The sequence below is a fragment of the Saccopteryx leptura genome, chromosome 2, assembly GCF_036850995.1.
Source record: "Saccopteryx leptura isolate mSacLep1 chromosome 2, mSacLep1_pri_phased_curated, whole genome shotgun sequence".
In the NCBI taxonomy this organism is placed as follows: domain Eukaryota; kingdom Metazoa; phylum Chordata; class Mammalia; order Chiroptera; family Emballonuridae; genus Saccopteryx; species Saccopteryx leptura.
The window spans coordinates 348,302,681-348,324,804 of record NC_089504.1 but is presented as its reverse complement, the minus strand read 5'-3'; the positions used below and the strand labels follow the sequence as shown (position 1 = coordinate 348,324,804).

Below are 22,124 nucleotides of genomic sequence, written 5' to 3'. Positions count from 1 at the left end.
AAATAAAAATTAAAAAAAATCTACTATATATGTCAAGTGCTGTTTCAGTCTGAAGTTACTGTGGCAAGTAAGACGGTCAAGGTCATTGCATTACATTAGTGTTGGGAAAACTGGCAAAAAAATAAATATAAAATATACTTTGATAGTCCTGTCATGAAAATAGATGTGTAGTATAAATATGGATGTGAACCCTTGCATTTATATCGCTAAGATACTGTGAGCATCTGTCTAGGGCAAATGTGAGAAAACTTTGATTTTGTTCAGACCTGGGCATAAATTTGAGCTCCATGTGACCTTGGTCTAGTGAGTCAATCTTTCTGCCCCTTCTTCCTCAGCAGTAAACAGGAAGACTGTAAAAAGTTGAGAATTAAGGTATAATGAGCCTGACCAGGCAGTGGCGCAGTGTATAGAGCATCGGACTGGGATGCGGAGAACCCAGGTTCGAGACCCCGAGGTCGCCAGCTTGAGCAAAGCTCACCAGCTTGGACCCAAGGTCGCTGGCTCAAGCAATTGGTTACTCGGTCTGCTGAAGGCCCGTGGTCAAGGTACATATGAGAAAGCGATCAATGAACAACTAAGGTGTCACAACGAAAAACTAATGATTGATGTTTCTTATATCTCCATTCCTGTCTATCCCTCTGTCTCTGTAAAAAAAAAAATATATATATATATATATCTATATATCTATATATATCTATATATATAATGAAACATTTAACATCTATCTCCGTGTTTACTATTTTTACTTCAGGTTCGAAGCCTTGCTATGGTAACCTTGTTCTGTTCTTTTTAAGTGTGTGTTGGAGAGGCAGTTTATGGGAATGGGGAATTGCCTGGAAAAGTTGAAAAGGAAAAAAAACAAAACGGGAGGAGGGGGGGGAAGCAATCCCTCCCTGCCATTGATAATTAACTGCTAACTCCTCTTCCTGTAAGTACAACTTTATTGGAGGAATGGTTTTGGTCTATTACCATCACCTAGGATTTAAAGCAGTCTGGTAAGAATGACAAGCTAACCTCTATAATGCAGTCATCTCTAAAATTGGGTATAGAAATGAAATATTAGAACTTTTGTTTACATTTACTTTTCATAAATTGCTTTTTAATTCTACTTTTGTGTCTTATGATTACACAATATATGGGTACAGTATACAAGTATATAAACACTTGGGGGTGGGCATGATCAAAATTTCTTGACATGGGTGTGCATCCAGAAAAGGTAAAAGGCCACGTGGAGGATAAGGTAGAACTAAGGTTAGCCCTCGTTTTATTTGCCCGATATAAACTAAGAAAGTGCCTTTTTCCAAAAAGTAGCCTGCAGGCGTCACTATGCTAATAAGCAGCAGGGTGAAGGAAAGGACCCAGTTCCTTAAATCCAGAGTTCCTTTTTCTCTACAAACTTCTGGGGGTAAAAGTGGAGGTAGAAATTAAATACATGCTGCAAAGGAAGTAAAAAGCCAACCTTTGGATGAGCCATTGAACAGCCCAGATCACGAACCTGAAAAATATGCACAAGACAGAGGACAATCTTCAGCAGCTTCAATCACTCTCCCAACAGGAAACCTCCATGTAGGACTTTCACACTGCCTCACATAGGAAAGGTTTTTCATTTATTTCCCATTCCATTATGTACAGTCCATTTTAAGACAGACGTCTGTCCTTCCTCTCCCCAGCTCACACACACATCTTCACCACACACTCCCCTGCTTCTTTCAAACCATTCACTTCACCTCCAACGTGACACCATCTGGAACCAAAAATGAAGCAGCAAAATGTTGAAAATAAAAATAAAGCGGACTTTATTTAGAAGATAAAGGTGGTGGTATCAGTTTTGGTTAATAAAGTTGGGCTCAAGTGTTTTAACAGGTCTTTAATGCCATCACAGACTGGCATGCCAAGGGCATTCTAAATGCCAATAACAGATTGAAGTTGTTTCAAAAACCAAGATGCTATCAAAAGCTGATGAAGTTTGGATTTCTCTTAAAGTCAGACTAAACACACTTCTTAAATATGAGTGACTAGATTGCTTGGTTCTGAGTGAAAATACTACACTGAGCAATCAATCCCCCTCCCTTTCTCCAGAGTCCCTAAGGCAATATTACAGTTGCCTCTTGACAGCCAACATTTCAACAGAGGGGAGCTGAAGGGAACCGGAAAAATGAAGAGCAAAATTAACAAATGTAATTGTAATTGAAGTAGGCAGCTGCCACTTGTGGCAAACCAAAGCCTAGTCCGATGCCCATTTTCTTCACATTTGCACTGACATCTTCCCAAGCAGACGGTAACTACATTCTTGAAGGAATGTGCCAAGACTAGGGTGGGGAAGGCCCAGACAGATTGGACAGAATGCATCATGCATCCAGTTGCCTTAGGTGGTACAATCGATTAAAGACAAATACCCAGACTATGGAAAACCCACTAGCCAAAGGTAACTAGAAAAGATTAAATGCATAACCAGTGCAGAATAACTGTGAGGCACCAAAACCACAATCCAACCAGCCCATTTTCCTCCTCTCCATTACTGAATGGATCTGGGAGAAAACATTAATAACAGCACTTGTCAACTGCTTCCCTGGAACAAAACATGACAAAACACATGGAAGGTTTTGTTTCACTATGGTTCTTGGTGTACTTTATTCTCCTGCTGTCTAGCTAAGCAACCCACACAGGACAGAAATGGGTAGCACTGAGGAATGATCATTTTTTTCTCCCCAACATTCCTGCCCCTTCCCTAAGCCCTGACCCAAACCCTATCTACCAAGAATGGTTAGTAGATCCTCCTCTCCCTCAAGGAACAACTAAAATTAAACAAGGCATTAGAAGGCCAGGTCTCTTCTTAGTAGGGCTTATAAGCTGGTGTACTCTATACACAATGGAGCGTCTTTTCTTCAAACACCTGGATTTTTTTTGTACACTGGTTCATAGATCGGCACTTGACTTTGAACCTGGCACCAAAAGGCACAATATCTGATACCCTGTACAAGAGCTATTAGCGATGCTGCCATATGGATGGGCAAAACTGAGCCAAACCCACTTAGAATGGAAGGCTTGGACAGGGAGGAAAAATGGCAGAGAAATACGAAAGCCCCTTCTTTTGCTAGAATGAAAGTGGGAATTTAAGGTCTTGTTTCTTAATCCTCCAAATACTAGGAAGCATTACAAATCTTCCTTGGTGTTTTTGAAAGCAGCATATTCAGAATGCCAGCAAAAATTCCTAATAACTGCAAAACCAAGAGGATCAAAGCTCACCAACATCCCTTATTGCTGAGAGGCTAAAACCCAAATTCAGGGTGCCCTGTTCCCTGTGTAAACGGGAAAATTAAGTCTGATTTATGGTTATCACAGCACATCACACTTTTAAAAAAATATTAAAGCGTGTGACCAGGGGAATGTTTGACACCATTTTATTAATCTTCAACTTCAGTGGAAAAATATAACCTTTTTCAAGTGCCACTTCATCACAAGAGTTCTAGTCTCTCTCTCTATATATATATTTATATATATATTTTCTTGGTTTTTTTTGTTGTTGGTTAATTGGTTTTGAAGTGCAGCAAGAGACCAATACCGTATTGCAGTCAAATAAGAGAACAGAAGGCCAAGCAGTTTCCAAATGGTTATTTTATCAGATTGTTTGAACATTAAATTTATCCCTGTTTGCAATCCAAAATAGTTACCTGAAGTTTGCTGTATGTGTGTTTACTTTATTGTATATTTGTTTTCTAAACTCTTTGGCACAATTTTCTGGGGCGTTCAGACTGCCTTGATACATGTCAGAAGAGAACGTTTGTGCTGCCAATCTGAGCATTTAAATTTGGTTTGTTTGGGCTGTGGTTTTCTTTCGTTTTTGAAGTCTGTATTCTTTATTTGTAACAATTGCATTTTTATTTTTTCTATATCCTCTAACTCCAAAGTTTTCTTCCCCCCCTCCCCCCAATTCTACATTCACAGTTGAACCATATTATTAGGAAAGGCGCCTTGATGAAAAGATCAGGATGGGAGCTCTGAACATTCGTCAGTGTTTTCCCTAGAAGTTAATTAAAAAACAAAAAAAACCCAAAACCTAAAGAGCGTCTTCCCCCCTTTTTTTACATCTCTTGTGCTGCATCAGTAGACAGAACTTCAGTTAGTTTTATGAAATGCAATGTCTAACCCCTTTTTTTTCTGGGAAAAAGAAACTGCAATGACTCGAAGTTGAGAATGTGGATACCGCCTCACTCACACACACTCATTCTCAGACTGTACGGAATCCCTCACCCTCCTTTTAGCCGGCACGCGTACAGTACCGTGTGGCAAAGGTACACCAAAGGTGGGCTCGAGACTCAGGCTCCTTCTTATCAGTAGCAAAGGCCAGGCTGCCTTTTACAACAAAGCACCACAGCTGAACCCAGTCCCTCCTCCTCCAAACTAGTCATTCCACTCAACACCAGCCAAAAGACAGAAAAGCTAGTTCTAGCCTGTCCTAGGAAGAGATAGCTTTCTTTTTTTAGGCAAGTAAATCCACCGCTTTTACTCTCTTCCAAGATGGCCGATGTTATGGTTTTCTACGAAGTCAGTGCTTACTTAGCCCACTAACAGCGCTGCTGTTGGCGGCTGCGGCTGCTGCTGTGGCAGGATTTTCAATGTGGTGTGTTTTCAAGCCTCACTCACTCATCCTCTCATTCCCAAACATTCAGCATCCGTGCACACTCCTCACTTCCAGGTTTTTCAAAAGATTGGAGATTTCCAGTGGGGGTCTCAGGTTATCATCCCAATGGTAACAGATCTAAAAATGGAAAGAAAAAAAGAGGTCAACCTTTGAGATCACATACAGCCAAAAAACCAAACACTTCTCTGATCCCTACAATTACGTGCTCAGAGGTCTAAATGAAATATCAACTTTTCAGGGACTATTTTTCTTCAATCCTCTAGCCCAGTGGTTGGCAAACTCATTAGTCAACAGAGCCAAATATCAACATTACAACGATTGAAATTTCTTTTGAGAGCCAAATTTTTTAAACTTAAACTATCTAGGTAGGTACATTCCTTATTGAGGTAGTGCCTGCACGTGGTATTTGTGGAAGAGCCACACTCAGGGGCCAAAGAACCGCAGTTTGCCGACCAGGGCTATCGGCCAGCTACCTGCTCTCATCAGCACCTACATCAGAGGGTGGGAGGCAAAGTAAAAAGACAAAACTCAAAATGGCCAATTTTACTGAGATCTGTGAAATATGGTTAACTAAATGAGAAAAAAATAAATTAAACTTGCATTGCCAAGCAAGCGTCAGAAAACCCTGACTTTGGAGATCTTCTGTAGAGCTAAGCAAAGTCTAAAAGCACCACAGTCAAGAAAGAAAAGGGTATAGGGCCAGGAATGAAGATTTAGAAAAGAGAATTATGGGAAATGCCATTATTGGTGACTATTGGGAACTTTAGTGAATTCTAGCTATGAAAGTTCTGTGCTATCACCACGAGGAATCAAGTATTTGGCTCAAGGAAAAACTGAGGTTTTCTGACTCTTGCACTATTACAAGGCTTATAAAGGCCTGGCTTAGAAGCACTTATATAAGAAAGAGCACAAAACAAAATACCAAATCAAAGGCAGTCTTGTCAGAACAATCTAAATAAAATGCTCCTCTTCCCCAAGAAAGTAGGAAGAGGGCAGTAAAGACAAGCTCTTACCAAGCTTGATTCTTCAGTTTCCTCAGTTCTTTTGTTGCCCATGTAGCAAGAGTTTTTGCTTTGTTAGTCTTCGATCTCCGTCCTTCAGTTAACAGTTCATGGATCATTGGCCTAGCTTCTACTAATTTCAGTACATCCTTCCCAAATGCTGTACATAAGTCCCTGTGCAAAACAAGCACACCTGAAAATGAGCTCCTGGCCTGACACTAAAATTAGGTATTAAGCCTTTCAAACCAGTGCTAAGCTAGCTATGGGTTTCTTCTGTCGACTTTTTAAAGATTTTATTCATTTTTAGAGAGGAGGGAGAGGGAGGGGGTGGGGGAGGGGAGGAGGGAGAGAGAGTGAGAAGCATCAACTTGTAGTTGCTTCACTTTAGTTGGTCACTGACTGTTCCTCATATGTGCCTTGACTGGACAAGCCTGGGGTTTCGAACCGGCAACCTCAGCATTCCAGGTCAATGCTCTATCCATTGCACCACCACAGGTCATGCTGTCACCTGATTTTTAAAACTGAAAGAAATCTTATAAATAAGTCTAATACCTGCCCTCAACAGATGGAAAATAAAAAAAAAAAGAGATCTAAAGAGGTGGAATGAGCCCTGGACTGGTAGCTCAGTTGGTTAATGTGTCACCTGACACGCTAAGGTTGCAGGTTCGATCCCGAATCAGGGCACATACTAGAATCAACCAATGAATATATAAATAGGTGGAACAACAAATCAGTATTTCTCTCTCTCTAAAAATAAATAAAAACTGAGAGGCAGAAGGGCTTACCCACATCATTCCATAGTTAATTCATGATAAAATCAGAACTAGAACCCAAGTCTTTGAGCTCCTCAAGATCAATATTTTCTTCAAATTATGCCTCAGAAACCCTCAACAGAGGCTAACTAAGCAATTAGTTGACAAACATTAGAATGTGAGATGAACATAGATCTGATGCTGCTTCTATACATTAGAATTCATTTCATAAAGAATTTAGTGGGGAGACATTAGAAATCTGGAGGATCTGGAATGTGGCTAGAGCTAATGTCTGGAATGAATGATCATTTGTGAGAACTCAAAACAGAACACCATGGATTCTCCTTCCCTTTTTTTTTTTTTTTTTTGTATTTTTCCGAAGCTGGAAACAGGGAGGCAGTCAGACAGACTCCCGCATGCGCCCGACCGGGAATGCTCTGCCCATCGGGGCATCGCTCTGTCGCGACCAGAGCCACTCTAGCGCCTGGGGCAGAGGCCAAGGAGCCATCCCCAGCGCCCGGGCCATCTTTTGCTCCAATGGAGCCTCAGCTGCAGGAGGGGAAGAGAGAGACAGAGAGGAAGGAGAAGGGGAGGGGTGGAGAAGCAGATAGGCGCTTCTCCTATGTGCCCTGGCCGGGAATCGAACCCGGGACTCCTGCACCCCAGGCCGACGCTCTACTACTGAGCCAACCAGCCAGGGAAGAACACCATGGATTCTATTAAAGAAATCTCTGTACCAAAGAAGTGGGAAATTACCATCCAGTCTACTCTCAAAAATGTTTACAAGTCCTCTCTCTTACTTTCCACCAGTTCTACTCAACTATTGGAAGCAGGGTTTAACCTACCCTATCAGTCCAGCAGCACAAGCTACTACTCCGTCTGTGTGATCCTCATCTCCAGCAATGTGGTCAATGAAAGACAGAATAAATTCTACTCTGGGCTGTACGAGCATCACATCCGCTATAAAAGAAAGAAGGTCTGATGAACTTGTCCCGCCTCTGGCAGGACTACACCCCATTTCAAAATTTCCAAATACTTGAACCCCATCAGTCAGGTGGCAGGCTGGAGAACTAGTTGCATATAACTACACAAAATTATTCTTTCTCAGGTTAAGTTGTCATTCCTCAAGTCAACAAAAGAGGTAGATACTTCTCTTCTTTTAAGCTGATATAATAGATATAAAACAAAAAGAACAAATGGAACCTTTATTCTAAGTCTGTGATATCAAAGGGCAAACATTGCCCCCAATCAATAATAAAAACATCAGGTGGTAAAAGGAAATCTGATCCCCCAATGGCTCAATTCAGTTGCACAAGAAGGGGTGTCAATCAACAACTGCCACTCACAGCTGGTGAAGATGCAACCAGCATCAACAGCATGCTGTGCATCCCATCCCCTGCAGTGCTCAAGAACCCTGAGAAAAAGTAGCAAAGGAAGGGTGGGGGAGCATAAATAGTAAGAGTCAATACCCTCCCCCAAAGCCACTTTCTTCATTAGGGCACTGTTCCTCTTTCTCCTCTTCCTTTAAGCAACAGGCACTAGTTTACAAGTAAGATTCAGAATGAAAGGCAGCCCACTTGGCTAAGGGCACACTGGACTAAGTTTGATTGGATACTCAACGGTGTACGTTCTCCTGGTCTCCCTTTAATCCCTGGACAATTCCGGTATAGGCTTCCAAGCAGCTTTCCCTTAGCTCATTCAGATAATCCACCATGTCATAGTCTGACTGTAAAAGACAAAGAAAACAATCTCCATCACACTGATTGTTTTTAGTTGTATGTTTGTCACAGTTCTCTCCTCCATCAGGGCTGGACTGAAAGATAGCTGTATGTTTACCTTGTCCACCTGGGCTTGGGAAGCCTGCTGAAGAGTATTCAATACAACCTCTAGGTATTTTTTAAACTCTCCACCAATAGCAAGGGCAATATCACCAAACACTGACAGAATCTGTGGCTTCACAGACCTGTGGACATTCTCATTCTGACAAGGAAAAAAAACCAGGAAAAGCAAATTATTAAAAGTCACAATTTGTTCTGTCCAAAGACTCAAACTTTTTAAGAAAAGAAATAAGCAACTACTGCCTGACCTATAATGGCGCAGTGGATAAAGTGTTGACTTGGAACGCTGAGGCTGCCGTTTCGAAACCCTGGGCTTGCCTGGACAAGGCACATACGAGAAGCAACTGCTACGAGTGATGCTTCCCTCTTCTACCCCCTGCCCCCTTTCTCTCTCGAAAATCAATAAATAAAAATCTTAAAAAACAAATAAAAGCAACTATTAATATGCTGGGTATAGACCTTAAGGATATACACACAAATCAACAGTGGTTATCTCTGGATAGAGATTATGTATTTTCTTTTCCTTGGCATTTTACTGGTTTTCCTCCCCAAGTGCCACACATTGAGCATGCATTCCTTTAACTTTATAATCATATTTTAGAATCGTCTTGTGAAAACAATTCCTTTCTTCATAAGCCCACAGCCAACATTCTGGGAAATTAAAGTTCCCTGTCACAAATTTTGATGTTTAATCATCTTTCCAAACATAGAATTCTTCAGACACTGTTAAATTAGATCGTGTGTGTAGGTGCTCACCCCCAAATTCTCCAGTAGGAGCTGCATCACCTCATCACAGAAAGGTAAGATGTTGGACTGTAGGGCACGGCATAAGTCTCCCACTAAGCCCACAGCTGCCAAGCAAACCTGCAAAGAAGCAAGGAAGTAAGCTCGCAAATAGAAAAGACATCATGTTTATCTAGCTGCTGGTCCTTTCTCACTTGAACCTAGAATCAAAGAAAAAAAAGAAGTGTCCCCTCTGAGGTTTGTTCACTTTAACAAATGAAGAGAACTAAGACTATTAGAGATATCATTAAGAAAAGACACTCTTCATCAGAGATGGTGGTGGCTAAGGCAGGTGGTTAAAAAAAAAGCAGCCTTCATTAGGGTGCTACTCTGTTTTGGTATATCTAATACTCTGCTTCTCACTGACTACTTTTAGTTCAGACACTCAGAACAATGAATAACATAGCTCCAACACTTGGGTAGATATACAGGAAAACTACCTGCACTAAAGAAAAACAAGTTTCTATAACAATGACTTTCGCCTGACTAGGCGGTGGTGCAGTGCACAGAATGTGGGACTGGGATGCAGAGGACCCAGGTTAGAGACCCAGAGGTCGCCAGCTTGAGCACGGGCTCATCTGGTTTGAGCAAAAGCCCACCAGCTTGAACCCAAGGTTGCTGGCTCCAGCAAGGGGTTACTCAGTCTGCTGAAGGCCCCCGGTCAAGGCACATATGAGAAAGCAATCAATGAACAACTAAGGTGTTGCAATGCGCAATGAAAAACTAATGATTGATGCTTCTCATCCTCTCCGTTCCTGTCTGTCTGTCCCTGTCTATCCCTCTCTCTGACTCACTCTCTGTCTCTGTAAAAATATATAAATAAAATTTTTTAAAAATCCCCAAAACAACGACTATCAGGTATATATGAGAATATATATACATTAAAATTGATCCTGGAATGATGTGGAGGTTGGGGTGCCAACACCTGTGCAGTTGAAATTCCATGTATAACTTTGCAACACTGGAGCACACTGCAATGCAACAAGGGGTGGCTATAAAATTATTATAATACAATGTGTGCTTCAGTTAATTTCATACAATCATGATTTAATACTGCCTCTTCCCTGGCCAGGGAGCATCATTTCAATATGCCATGGTTGTGGGTTCGAACCCTGGTTGAGGCACATACACGAATCACAATGAGTGAGTACATGAGCAGAACAACAGACTGATGTCTCTCTCTTTCTTTCTAAAATTGATCAACAACCTGATCAGGCGGTGATGCAGTGGATTGAGTGTTGACTTGGAACACTAAGGACTGAGGTTCAAAACTCCAAGGTTGCCGGCTTGAACATGGGATCATAAACATGACCCCATAGTCGCTGGCTTGAAGCCCAAGGTCACTGGCTCACTTGAAGCCATCCCTTCCCCGACAAGGCACATATGAGAAAGCAATAAACAACTAAGGTGTGGCAACTACCAGTTGATGCTTCTCATCTCTCTCCCTTCCTGTCTGTCCCTCTCTCTAGCAATAAATATAAATTTTAAAAATATTAATAAAGTTTAAAAAAAATGTTTACATTTCTCTTAACGGCACCATGATCTGTCTTTGTGTATACATTTTGATAAACTAAGTTTTTATAATAGATTTGCATAATTTTATGATAGTAAATGATAAATTAGTATCTTTCTTTTTTTCTTGACAGAGTCAGAGAGACAGATAGGGATAGCCAGACAGGAAGGGAGAAAGATAAGAAGCACCAACTGTCTGTTGCGGCTCCTTAGTTATTCTTTTTTGTGTGTGTGTTTTTTGTTTTTTTTTTGTATTTTTCTGAAGCTGGAAACGGGGAGAGACAGTCAGACAGACTCCCGCATGCACCCGACCGGGATCCTCCTGGGACGCCCACCAGGGGCGATGCCCTGCCCACCGGGGGCGATGCTCTGCCCCTCCGGGGGGGGGTCGCTCTGCCGTGACCAGAGCCACTCTAGCGCCTGGGGCAGAGGCCAAGGAGCCATCCCCAGCGCCCGGGTCATCTTTGCTCCAATGGAGCCTTGGCTGCGGGAGGGGAAGAGAGAGACAGAGAGGAAGGAGGGGGGTGGGGGTGGAGAAGCAAATGGGCGCTTCTCCTTATGTGCCCTGGCCAGGAATCGAACCCGGGTCCCCTGCACGCCAGGCCGACGCTCTACCGCTGAGCCAACCGGCCAGGGCCTCCTTAGTTATTCAATGATTGCTTTCTCGTATGTGCCTTGACCGGGGGAGCTGCAGCAGAATAAGTGACCCCTTGCTTAAGCTGGCGACCTCGGGGTTCCGAACCTCAGTCCTCTGCGTTCCATCCGAAGCTCTATCCACTGCACCACTGCCTGGTCAGGCAGTATCTATATTTTATGCATTCATAACATACCTAATTTTTTCTCAATTTTTCACTATTTCTAGGCTATGTTGTCCATGTCTGTGAGCTTTTTCAAACGGTTGCAAATCTCCAAAAACTTTTCCAAAGTATTTATTTGTTGGAAAAAATCCATATATAAGTGGACCCCACACAGTTCAAAGGTCAACTATATTTTGAAACGCATAACCTACCTGGTACTCAGCATAATTTTTCAATCCAATACCCAGGAAGGGTTTAAAGGCCTCCATGTACTTTAGGAATTCACCACCCAACACTGAAAAGAAACAAACTATTACCACCATAGGATATCACAGCAGTGAGCAAAATTAACCATCCTAGTTTTCCCAAAATATGTTCACCCTACTCAACAGGTTGGGTAGAATGTGAATTAATTACTGATTGTATTATGAAGACACTAAGGCTGCCTCAGACAAAACAAATTCACAACTGCTGGAAGGGCCTAACTCGTAGGCCCTGGAGATAATGTCGCATCTCCACAGCGTAGGGTTTCACTCTGGCTCAAACAGCCACATGGCATGGCCCTCAAGGAATGTCAAGGTTAATGTGAATTGGCTGAGCTAGCAATATCACCTCCTGTCTACCTCCTCCCGTGTCCTCTTCGGAAGCCAACTAAAAACTGGGTTCCCTAGGCAGTTCTATCAAGAACTTACTTAAGCCAGTCAGGAAAAGCAGGCTGGATTGCATATCCAAATAAGCCACTCCAGGAGCCAAAACAAACTGCTGTGCTCAATCAGGGTGGTCACATCATGCCACATCAGTTCGACAATGTTCTTTAAGCTAGAAATCAGTCTGGTCCCTCTGGGGAGTGTTTCTCAGGTAACGGCCTTAGTAGTATACCTTCAGGCCACTCTCTGAAACATTCTAGGTGCTTTTAATGACCCTTCAAAGAGTCTTAAGTCAGACATGGCTTCCTCAAAGCAATTCTGCAAAGGCAGACATGTAACAGCCAGAAATTCCTAGGACTCGCTCAATGTTTCATTCCAGCCCATACCAAGAACTATAGCATGTCAACCTGAGTTCAAAGCATTACAACCCAAACCAGAAGGTACCAATGGCCAGGAAAGAAAAAGGAAACTTTTGCTTCCCTCATCCTTGACAGGAGCCTGACCTCAATAAATCAAGTAGACTTTCAGGAAAAAAAGAATGCTGATAAAGACAGGTAGATAAGTTTCTCCCCCAAAAGTCTGCCAAACTGAGTTGCAAACTGGCTCCCCATTTACTTCCAGGAGAGTGCATGGCAACACAACGCACAAATTTACATTTACATTCAATTCAACTCTGAACCAACTCATTCGCCTGTAAATGAGAAAACAGAACTACACTTTTCATGGTCAAAAATTCTTCCGTGGCTATTGTTAAAGATGATTCCCTGCCCAATTTCAGCTCACTGACCTTCCACCAGTGTGCTAACTGCCATGAGGGCATCCTCTTGAACTCCCCCAGACCCAGCCGTGCTTTGGAACATCCTTAACAGGGAGGCCATGACAACATCAGAGATCTGCAAAGCATCTTGATGTTGCACTTTCCGGAGAACATTCTGTGAAATAAACAAGAGTTCTGGATCTGTTGATTCTAAACCCTCCAATCAGAACACATTACCTTTTTAAAATCAATTAAGTCCCTTGAAATTTTTTCTTTTTTGAAAAGGTCAAATACACCTTTTAGGCTCAAAAGTTTCAACAGTGCAAATCATTTACAACATACATTCTAATAGCCCTTCTATTTACCAGTTCGAAACAAACACGAGATGATCTTCCAATGGTGCATAAAATCATCTCGTCTGCATTTCACCTATGTCTGACAAACCCCTGCCAGCAGCCTCTACATTCAAGTCTTATTATTTCAGCTTTAAAGGACATGTAATGTTAGAGTTTTTACTCAATAAAACAAAAAACACAAGCCTTCCTATGTCCTGATTTACAGATGGTCAAGAAACAGTCTTGATAAAATAAAGCCAATTTAACTTCTCCTAATTTTACATTCCTCAAACTTCCCTCTTTACCCTTTGTTTCAACTAATGTTATTGAATCATTCCTTTATTTCCCTGATGAATAAGAAAATACTTCATAATAGTCATGCTTTAAAAAACTAAGTTTAGAGTAAGAACGAGGGGAGTTCACAGGTAAGATTATCTAGCCAGCATTACACAATACTAAAATCTAGTACCTACCCAAGTGTCAGACAAGTTCCAGGGTTTTCTTTGGTATAAAAGGGAATATCTTCCTTAGCTACTAAATGACTCCAGTCATTGAGTGAGCAGTGACATTTTAATTATCCTGGTCTCTCAGAAAAAGTCTACTGCGAACACTAAGTACTATAAATGATGTAAGTTAAAAACTTTATCAGGAACTTTATTAAGCAACCATTGCTTCAAAAGATGATGGCAGAAACTCAAGGCTTTATTTTTAGCTGGGTGTATATACTACAGCTTGGAACAGAATCTGACAGCTACACTTGGACAGCTCAATGAAAACCAAAGTTGCCCCAACACAAAACAGTTGGAAAAGAAGCATTCTTAATCAGTCTGTTGAGATCTTGCTTCCAGGTGTATCCTGTTTGACTCAAATAACTCTTATGAAAGGTCACACAAGCAAAACACTGTATGCCAGGAAGGACCATTACAAGCCGAATAGTTTCCTCCCCTACACTGTGCAAGACAAACCTCATCTTTATGGACACAGAAAAAAAACAAAAACAAAAAAAACCGTTTCCCCAATCAATCACAACCCAAAGCCTTTTGAGAAGAGCTGCTAATGAGCACCATCTATACTACTTCAGAGTTCTGCATGTGCATCAACTTGCACCCTGGGCCTGAGTCTCTCCCCAGGAGCTATTAAGTGATATGGCACCAACATACCTGAAGAGTTGCACAGAGTAAAGACTGAAGGTCATTAAACTGGATCCTATCCGATGTGCTCTGGATATGTGACTACAAGAAAAAAAACAAGATCATCATGTTCTGAATAAACACCTTTTAAAGGTGCTCTAAACTCCTTCAATACTTCCATTATTGCTGAGTTTGCCAGGACTATTAAATAAGCATTCCTGACGCTAATGTAGGAAAGTAAATAAACTGTAACACATGGATGAGTCAACTGTGACAAGCAATGCAAACTTTAAGCTACAACACTTTTTTTGCATTAGCCTGATATCTTTCTGAGAAAAAATACAGTTAAACACTGAAATGCAAGAACGGCCTCGAAAATAAAGCTGTTAGAAATACTGCACCCTTCCAGCCAACAATGCCCAAGTCTCACCTCCATCTGAAGCACTTGTTGAAGTCGTTCCATGATGACTAGAGTTGTTTTCTGAACTGCAGGGTAACAATCCTTGGCACTGTTTTTCACGATTTCCATCAGAGATTCATACGCAGAACTCCTCAGGTTGTTCTGGTGTCCATCAGGTCTGTAAAGAAAACAAACAAGAATCTTAAAAAGTACCAACTGAGAAAGAACAGAGTTGTTATAAGGTAGACACTGTCTCACCAAAAGCAAAAATCCAGGAACTGATATGGTAACAGACCTGATTTAATTTTAGCAAAACAATATAGCCAGGAACTAAATTTTAAACCTTTAAGCCAATGGCTATGTCATTATGGTCTCCAGAGCTGGTTAAACTTTAGAACGGCCCTTTTGGAAATGGGCTAAAATTACAGGGAAAAATTACATTAAAATGATGAAGAGTCTACGTACACAACTGAAGAGGTTGCCTGAATAGCTAAGAAAAAGGCATCTAAATTTCTTCATCTGTGAAAGACGCTTTCATATATAATCTTGAACAAAGAAGTGGAAACGAACTAGGTCAACCTGAGAGAATTTATACACAACCCTCTTCTTTCATGGTTTCTTATTCTGCGTGTATGAGAGACGGAGACAGGAAGGGAGAGAGACAGGAACGGAGAGAGGAGAAGCATCAACTTGTAGTTGCGTCACTTTAGTTGTTCATTGACTGCTTCTCATATGTGCCTTCACCAGGGTACTCAAGCTGAGCCAGCAACCACTTGCTCAGTGACCTTGGAGCTCAAGCCAGTGACTATGGGATCAAGTTGATGACCCCACGCTCCAGCTGGCAAGGTTGGGGTTCAAACCTGGGACCTCAGCATCCCAGGTCGAGCTCTATCCACTGAGCCATCAGTCAGGCAATTAATTTCTTTTAAGCACGGCTTTATAGTAAGTACAGCTCACACAAAACCCAAATTCAAGGTTGTCCTCAACTTATAACCCCTTAAAACTAAACTTCAAAGCTCATTTACAAAACTGCATTTAATGGCAAGTTCTTCATCCAATTATCATAAATAGCAATTAATGATCTTATGTAGCAACTGAATTCATAACAAGAACTAATATATATTTCTGACACCATAATCAGTAGTTAACTGTAGGCACGGAAAAATGAAGGGACTTCTAGAGCAAATACTCTTTTTAAGTACAGAAAAATGAGACTATTTTCCGACTTGAACTGTAAACCAAACAATTCCTTTTTAAAAAAAAAAAAAAAGCATGTCTTATTTATTGATTTTAAAGAGGAGAAGGGTAGCAAGAACTATCAATTCATAGTTGCTTCACTTCAGTTGTTCATTGATTGCTTGTTGTGTGTGCCTTGATCAGGCAAGCACAGGGTTTTGGACTGGCGACCTCAGTGTTCAAGGTCGACGTTTTAGTTCCTGTGCTACCATAGGCCAGGCAAGCCAAACAATTCTAATCTACATTTCTTTCTCTTATTTAAACAAATAATCGACCATAGGAGTCTTTTAATTCCTCCTATTGCATGCAATGCTTCTCTGATTAGGTGAGAAAGCCCCCCAAGAAGACAGGAGCTAAACGCACAGACACGTAGTAAGTTACCTGTCTGTGGTCTCCAGGAGCTTCTGAACTATGAGCTCAAAAGAAGACGACAAGCAATAGGTGGCTGGCTCTTCCTGATCATCAGCAACGTCTGCAGCTTCATAAGCAGCTTCAGCCAGACTGGAGAAAGCCTTAAAACCAGAGAGAGTTAATACTAGTCTTGAACCCCATCCCAAGATTACTTCATTTTTCTTTAAGATATCTTAGGTCACATCCTTCTCCAACTGATCTTAGAATAAATCAACACTAGTGAAGCCTCAACTTTCTCTGTCAAGGTCATCTCAAAACAATGTTCTATAGAATAACCTTAAAATTAAATGTTTATTTATATTTAATTTGTCCTGCCCAAAACTAAGCACCAAAGAACTTTCACTTACCACAAATGCCTGCTACTTCAATTTCTAATCAAAAATAAGCCTTTCAGCCTCCACTCCCTTATTTGAATTTCCTCCCCTACAGCCCCAAATGTCCCTAATCAACCACATTCAGCCTATACTGACTCAACACTTAGACCGCCTACCTTCCTTTCTTCTTGCCCTGTTCCCAGCAATTGTACATTGTGTAGCCCACAACTCCCTACTTTAATCAAAATTTCTTGTCCCCAAGCAACTGAAGAAAGAAAACAGCCCAGATAGTTTTCCCACTGGGTTAGCATGACTGTTCTAAATGGTTCAGGAACCAGTCACCATGAGTCAACAGTTCCTACTGGCTCTTGTAGTTGACATCTCCACACTTTAATTGAAGGAATTAGAAAGGGGATGCTATTCAGAAAAAGCCTTCCAGCGAGGCAGACCCATTTCTCTCCCACACCTCAAACTTCCTTGCCAATGGTTCAGGCAAAGTCCTTATCTTACCAGGAAGAAAATCCCTTACCCAGCACACATTTGAAGCCACTCTGGGTTCAGCACTGAGGCCTTCAATCAGACACTGCAACAGGGGGGTCAAGTAGACATCATTGATGGCTGCCTCAGGGAGCAGTTCACAGATCCTGCCCACAGTCCACGCAGTTGTATCTCGAACAACTACACTGGGGTCTTTCATTAACTCTATTAGGGTGGGCATAGCCTGAAAATATGAGGCAAAACACAGATTAAAATCCTGTTGACTAGTACCTCAGAAGAGAAACTTATGATGATTAGGGTTTTAAAACTCAGAACATCAGGATGGTTTTGTCCTTTTAAAAGATATGCTCATCAAATATCCGGTAATATAATACAATAAAGTGAAAAAGTCCTTTCTTTACCAAAATCCATACAGTTTAATTGAAGAGTTTGGCGTGAATTTTCAGCAATTTACTAGATTACTTAGGGAGAGCTCCAAAGATGTGACTGTGACAACTTCTGGCTACAGCCTAAAAGGCCAAGTTCTGTATGCACAATTATAATGAACTACTATCATTTTCAATAGCAGAATAAGTATATTTCCATAAGCGGTTTCATAACAGAAATGCATTTTGTCCTTGGGACAAAATAATCATGTCATTACAAATTATAAGGAAATGTTTATGAGATAGCATTAAGAGAAAAAGGTTATCAGACTGTTTGCGTAGTAAGGTCGCCATCGTGTTGCACATACATGCACACAGAAAAAGGCTGCAAAGATAAACACTGAGAATTAGAATGTTATCTCGGGGCAATGGGATCATAGGTGACACTTTTTTGGCCCTTTTTGCATTTTTCAAGTCATGTCTTTCATAAAAAAATAAAAAAATAAAAAGAAATATTTTTACCCTTCATTGGCAGCAAGTAATTACCTAGAAATAATCTCTGTGGATGACTACTTATAGCTTTGTTTTTAGAATAAAGGAACGCTTTCAAGCAAAAAGTTTCAAGAACAAACATCTCCCTTTCCACCCCTTCATGCCCTTGGCTTTACCTGTATAACTAGTGGTTTGAGCTGATTGGGCTCAGGGCCTTCCAAGATACAGCCGAAAGCCATCACTGCTGCATCCCGGTACCGCCAATCAGGGTTCTTGATGTGTTCTTTAATGAAGGGGAGAACATGAGGGACAATGTCATCTTCACAGCAGGTGGCCAGAAGCATGAGGCACACTCCGGCTGCTTTGCAGGGGTTCCAATCATCGTCATCATCATTTTCATCCTGGATAAAGAATATAGCACGAGGTAAGTTTTATTTAAAAATAACAGGAACCGCTTGACCGGGCGGTGGCGCAGTGGATAGAGCGTTGGACTGGGATGTGGAAGACCCAGGTTCGAGACCCCGAGGTCGCCACTTGAGCAAAGGCTCATCTGGTTTGAGCAAAAGCTCACCAGCTTGAGCCCAAGGTAACTGGCTCAAGCAAGAGGTTACTTGGTCTGCTGAAGGCCCACGGTCAAGGCACATATGAGAAAGCAATCAATGAACAATTAAGGTGTTGCAACGCGCAACGAAAAACTAATGATTGATGCTTCTCATCTCCGTTCCTGTCTGTCTGTCCCTGTCTATCCCTCTCTCTGACTCTGTCTCTGTAAAATAAATAAATAAATAAATAAAACAGGTACCAATAATCACTTGACTGGTGGTAGCACACTGCATACTGTGTTAATCTGGGACACTTGAGGACTCAGGTTCGAAACCCCGAGAGGTAGCCGGCTTGAGTGTGGGATCATCAACATGATCCCAAGGTCACTGGATTAAGTAAGGGGTTACTGGCTCGGCTTGAGTCGCCTGGTCAAGGCACATATAAGAATCAGTCAATAAATAACTAAAGTGACACAACTACGAGTTGATGCTTCTCATCTCTCTTCCTGCCTCTCTCTCTCTCAGACAAAAATCATTTTAACAAGGTACTCTTAATTATTACCAAATGTTATCAGAACTGAAGCTTTGGGGTCGTAAATAAAACACAAAACCTTTTTGTTTGTTTTTTTTTGTTTTTCTTTCTGAAGCTGGAAATGGGGAGAGACAGTCAGACAGACTCCCGCATGTGCCCGACTGGGATCCACCTGGCACGCCCGCCAGGGGCAACGCTCTGCCCACCAAGGGGCGATGCTCTGCCCCTCCGGGGCATCGCTCTGCCGCGAACAGAGCCACTCTAGCGCCTGGGGCAGAGGCCAAGGAGCCATCCCCAGCGCCCGGGCCATCTTTGCTCCAATGGAGCCTTGGCTGCGGGAGGGGAAGAGAGAGACAGAGAGGAAGGAGGGGGTGGGGGTGGAGAAGCAAATGGGTGCTTCTCCTATGTGCCCTGGCCGGGAATCGAACCCGGGTCCCCCGCACACCAGGCCGACGCTCTATCGCTGAGCCAACCGGCCAGGGCTAAAACACAAAACCTTTTTACTTATTCTCTTCCATAAAGATTCATCATGGCACATGCTTTGTTAAGACCCAGTTGGAGGGAGGAACCCACTCAGCACTACACAATGAGACAAACGAACTTCAACGACATATAACAGGAACGATGATCTCAGATTTATGGAGTGAAAGGCAAAACAAAAGCATATAAAATACTGTATGATTCTAGTTATAGAAGTTCAAACACCAATCAAAATTAACCTATATGCTATATGATTCTAAATATATACATAATTAAAACAATCAAAATTAATCTACAGAGCTACTGACAAGAACACCTAAGAGGGCTTCTAATGTTCTAGTAGTTGTTATAATTCAGTAAAAAGTTAAACAACAACAAAGACTCCACTCAGAGTTTCTGTGAAATTAGAAGTCAAGTTCTATCATCCTTATTGTGGCCATTCACCCATAGAAGTTTATTAAGGCAGGATGCTTATGTAGTTTCAGATAATTACGTACTTAAAGAATGATTTGTTCCCAAGCAGGGAAACACAACCAAAGAAATACAAAAGCAAAGATAATAAGATCAAAAGATTAAAAAATATCAACTGTAAAGTTGAAAGAGAAGAAATTTTAAGGGCATATCCAGTCCATTTCAAACCAAATATATTTCTACTTATCTTCTACAATTGAAAGAGTCGTGTACTTTCCTAAAAAAAAATTACATTCTTGTTTGTACAAGACATTTTGCAGAGCTCAAAGTTACAGCACTGACATCTCTTCGGTAACATTTCACATGCACCAGAGATGAGGTAACAGAATCTTTCCAAACACCTCATCAAGGAAAACTACTCACAAAGTCAAAAGGACAGACTGCAACCAAGATACACTTCATATAAAAAAATTTCTCTATTTACTCATTAGATCATTTTTATGAAGTCTAATTACTTCTTTTTGTACCAAATCTTATGCTTTTAATCTTCTTTGACCTAATTGTTTATTATGTTTTAATATTTTCAAATGTTTGAGTGACTTAGTGTAAACTTTTTATTTTTTGTGTGTGTGATGAGAGATAGAGGGACAGATAGGGACAGAAAGGGACAGAGATGAGAAGCATCAATTCTTCGTTGTGGCAGCTTAGTTGTTCATTAACTGCCCCCCCTCAATATGCCCTGACCAGGGGCTACAGCAGAGCGAGTGACCCTTTGCTCAAACCAGTGACCCTGGGTTCAAGCCAGTGACCATGGGGTAATATCCACAGTTCCATGCTCAAGCTGGTGAGCTCAGGGTTTTGAACCTGGGTCCTCCACATTCCAGTCCAACACTCTATCCACTGTGTCACCACCTGGTCAGGCTGTAAACTTTTGATTTTAAAGTCTGATTTTATTATATTGTAGTCAAAGTGGCTATTATGATTTTTAATAATTAGTACTATTTCTTTAAAAAATTTATTTTTACTTTATTAATAGTCATGAAGAATCAAATGTTTCTTTCATGGGCTGAAGTCCTTCACCAGGACATTCGTTAAGAACAACTCTTGGCCCTGGCCGGTTGGCTCAGCGGTAGAGCGTTGGCCTGGCATGCGGGGGGACCGGGGTTCGATTCCCGGCCAGGGCACATAGGAGAAGCGCCCATTTGCTTCTCCACCCCCGACCCCCTTCCTCTCTGTCTCTCTCTTCCCCTCCCGCAGCCAAGGCTCCACTGGAGCAAAGATGGCCCGGGCGCTGGGGATGGCTCCTTGGCCTCTGCCCCAGGTGCTAGAGTGGCTCTGGTCGTGGCCGAGCGATGCCCCGGAGGGGCAGAGCATTGCCCCCTGGTGGGCAGAGCGTTGCCCCTGGTGGGCGTGCCGGGTGGATCCCGGTCAGGCGCATGCGGGAGTCTATCTGACTGTCTCTCCCCATTTCCAGCTTCAAGAAAGATAAAAAAAAAGAACAACTCTTAAAGTGCCTAACCTATGGAGGCTCACTGGATAAAGTGTTGAACTGGAATGCTGAAGTTGCCACTTCAAAACCCTGGGCTTCCCTGGTCAAGCAAGGTACATGAGAAGCAACTATTACTACTGAGTTGATGCTTCCCTCTCTAAAAATAAAATTTTTAAAAATTAAAATTAAAAAAAAGCCCCAGCCAAATAGCTTGGTTGGTTAGAGTTTCATCCTGAAGCACAGAGGTTGCTGGCTCAATCCCTGGGATCAGGGCACATACAGGAACAAATCTATGTTCCTGTCTGTCTCTAAAATCAATTAAAAAAAAAAAAAAAAAAAGGAACTCATTGCTTCTCGGCCTTTTGGCTAAGATCAAGACTAACTCTTATTCAACCTCATCATTTTAAAGGTATATATACTGTGAACTCACAAAAATATCCCAGATATAAGCAGATATTTGAGTGGTTTAAAACTTGTACTTCTCTCTTCCCAAACTTTCTTTATTGCAACTTTTACAGTGCAAGTCTCTTCTGCTAGTTTGAACAATGTAGCACTCAGAAAATCAGAGTAGTGTATGGCTTGTTCCAGATCAAGACTGAAAAGTTCTCCTTAACAAACAATTCTGGCCTGACCAGGCGGTAGTGCAGTGGATAGAGCATCAAACTGGGATGTGGAGGACCCAGGTTCGAGAAGCGTGGGCTCATTTGGTTTGAGCAAAAAGCTCATCAGCTTGGACCCAAGCTTGCTGGCTTGAGCAAGG

The 22,124-nt window shown here is 41.8% G+C and overlaps 1 protein-coding gene across 1 annotated transcript in view; it reads right to left on the bottom strand.

The window, feature by feature from the left end:
* Window positions 1-1,772: 1,772 nt before the first annotated feature.
* Window positions 1,773-22,124, bottom strand: part of KPNB1 (karyopherin subunit beta 1) — a 37,002-nt gene continuing 16,650 nt past the window's right edge. The window contains exons 10-22 of the mRNA XM_066364396.1: window positions 18,087-18,311; window positions 17,085-17,276; window positions 16,212-16,342; window positions 14,625-14,772; window positions 14,225-14,296; window positions 12,760-12,904; window positions 11,538-11,620; window positions 8,990-9,097; window positions 8,232-8,375; window positions 8,016-8,121; window positions 7,241-7,355; window positions 5,656-5,817; window positions 1,773-4,759 (exon numbers count right to left, since the gene is read on the bottom strand). Of these exons, the coding sequence (XP_066220493.1) occupies window position 4,759; window positions 5,656-5,817; window positions 7,241-7,355; window positions 8,016-8,121; window positions 8,232-8,375; window positions 8,990-9,097; window positions 11,538-11,620; window positions 12,760-12,904; window positions 14,225-14,296; window positions 14,625-14,772; window positions 16,212-16,342; window positions 17,085-17,276; window positions 18,087-18,311 (1,632 nt within the window). The 3' untranslated portion in view covers window positions 1,773-4,758. The remainder of the gene's footprint in view (window positions 4,760-5,655; window positions 5,818-7,240; window positions 7,356-8,015; window positions 8,122-8,231; window positions 8,376-8,989; window positions 9,098-11,537; window positions 11,621-12,759; window positions 12,905-14,224; window positions 14,297-14,624; window positions 14,773-16,211; window positions 16,343-17,084; window positions 17,277-18,086; window positions 18,312-22,124) is intronic.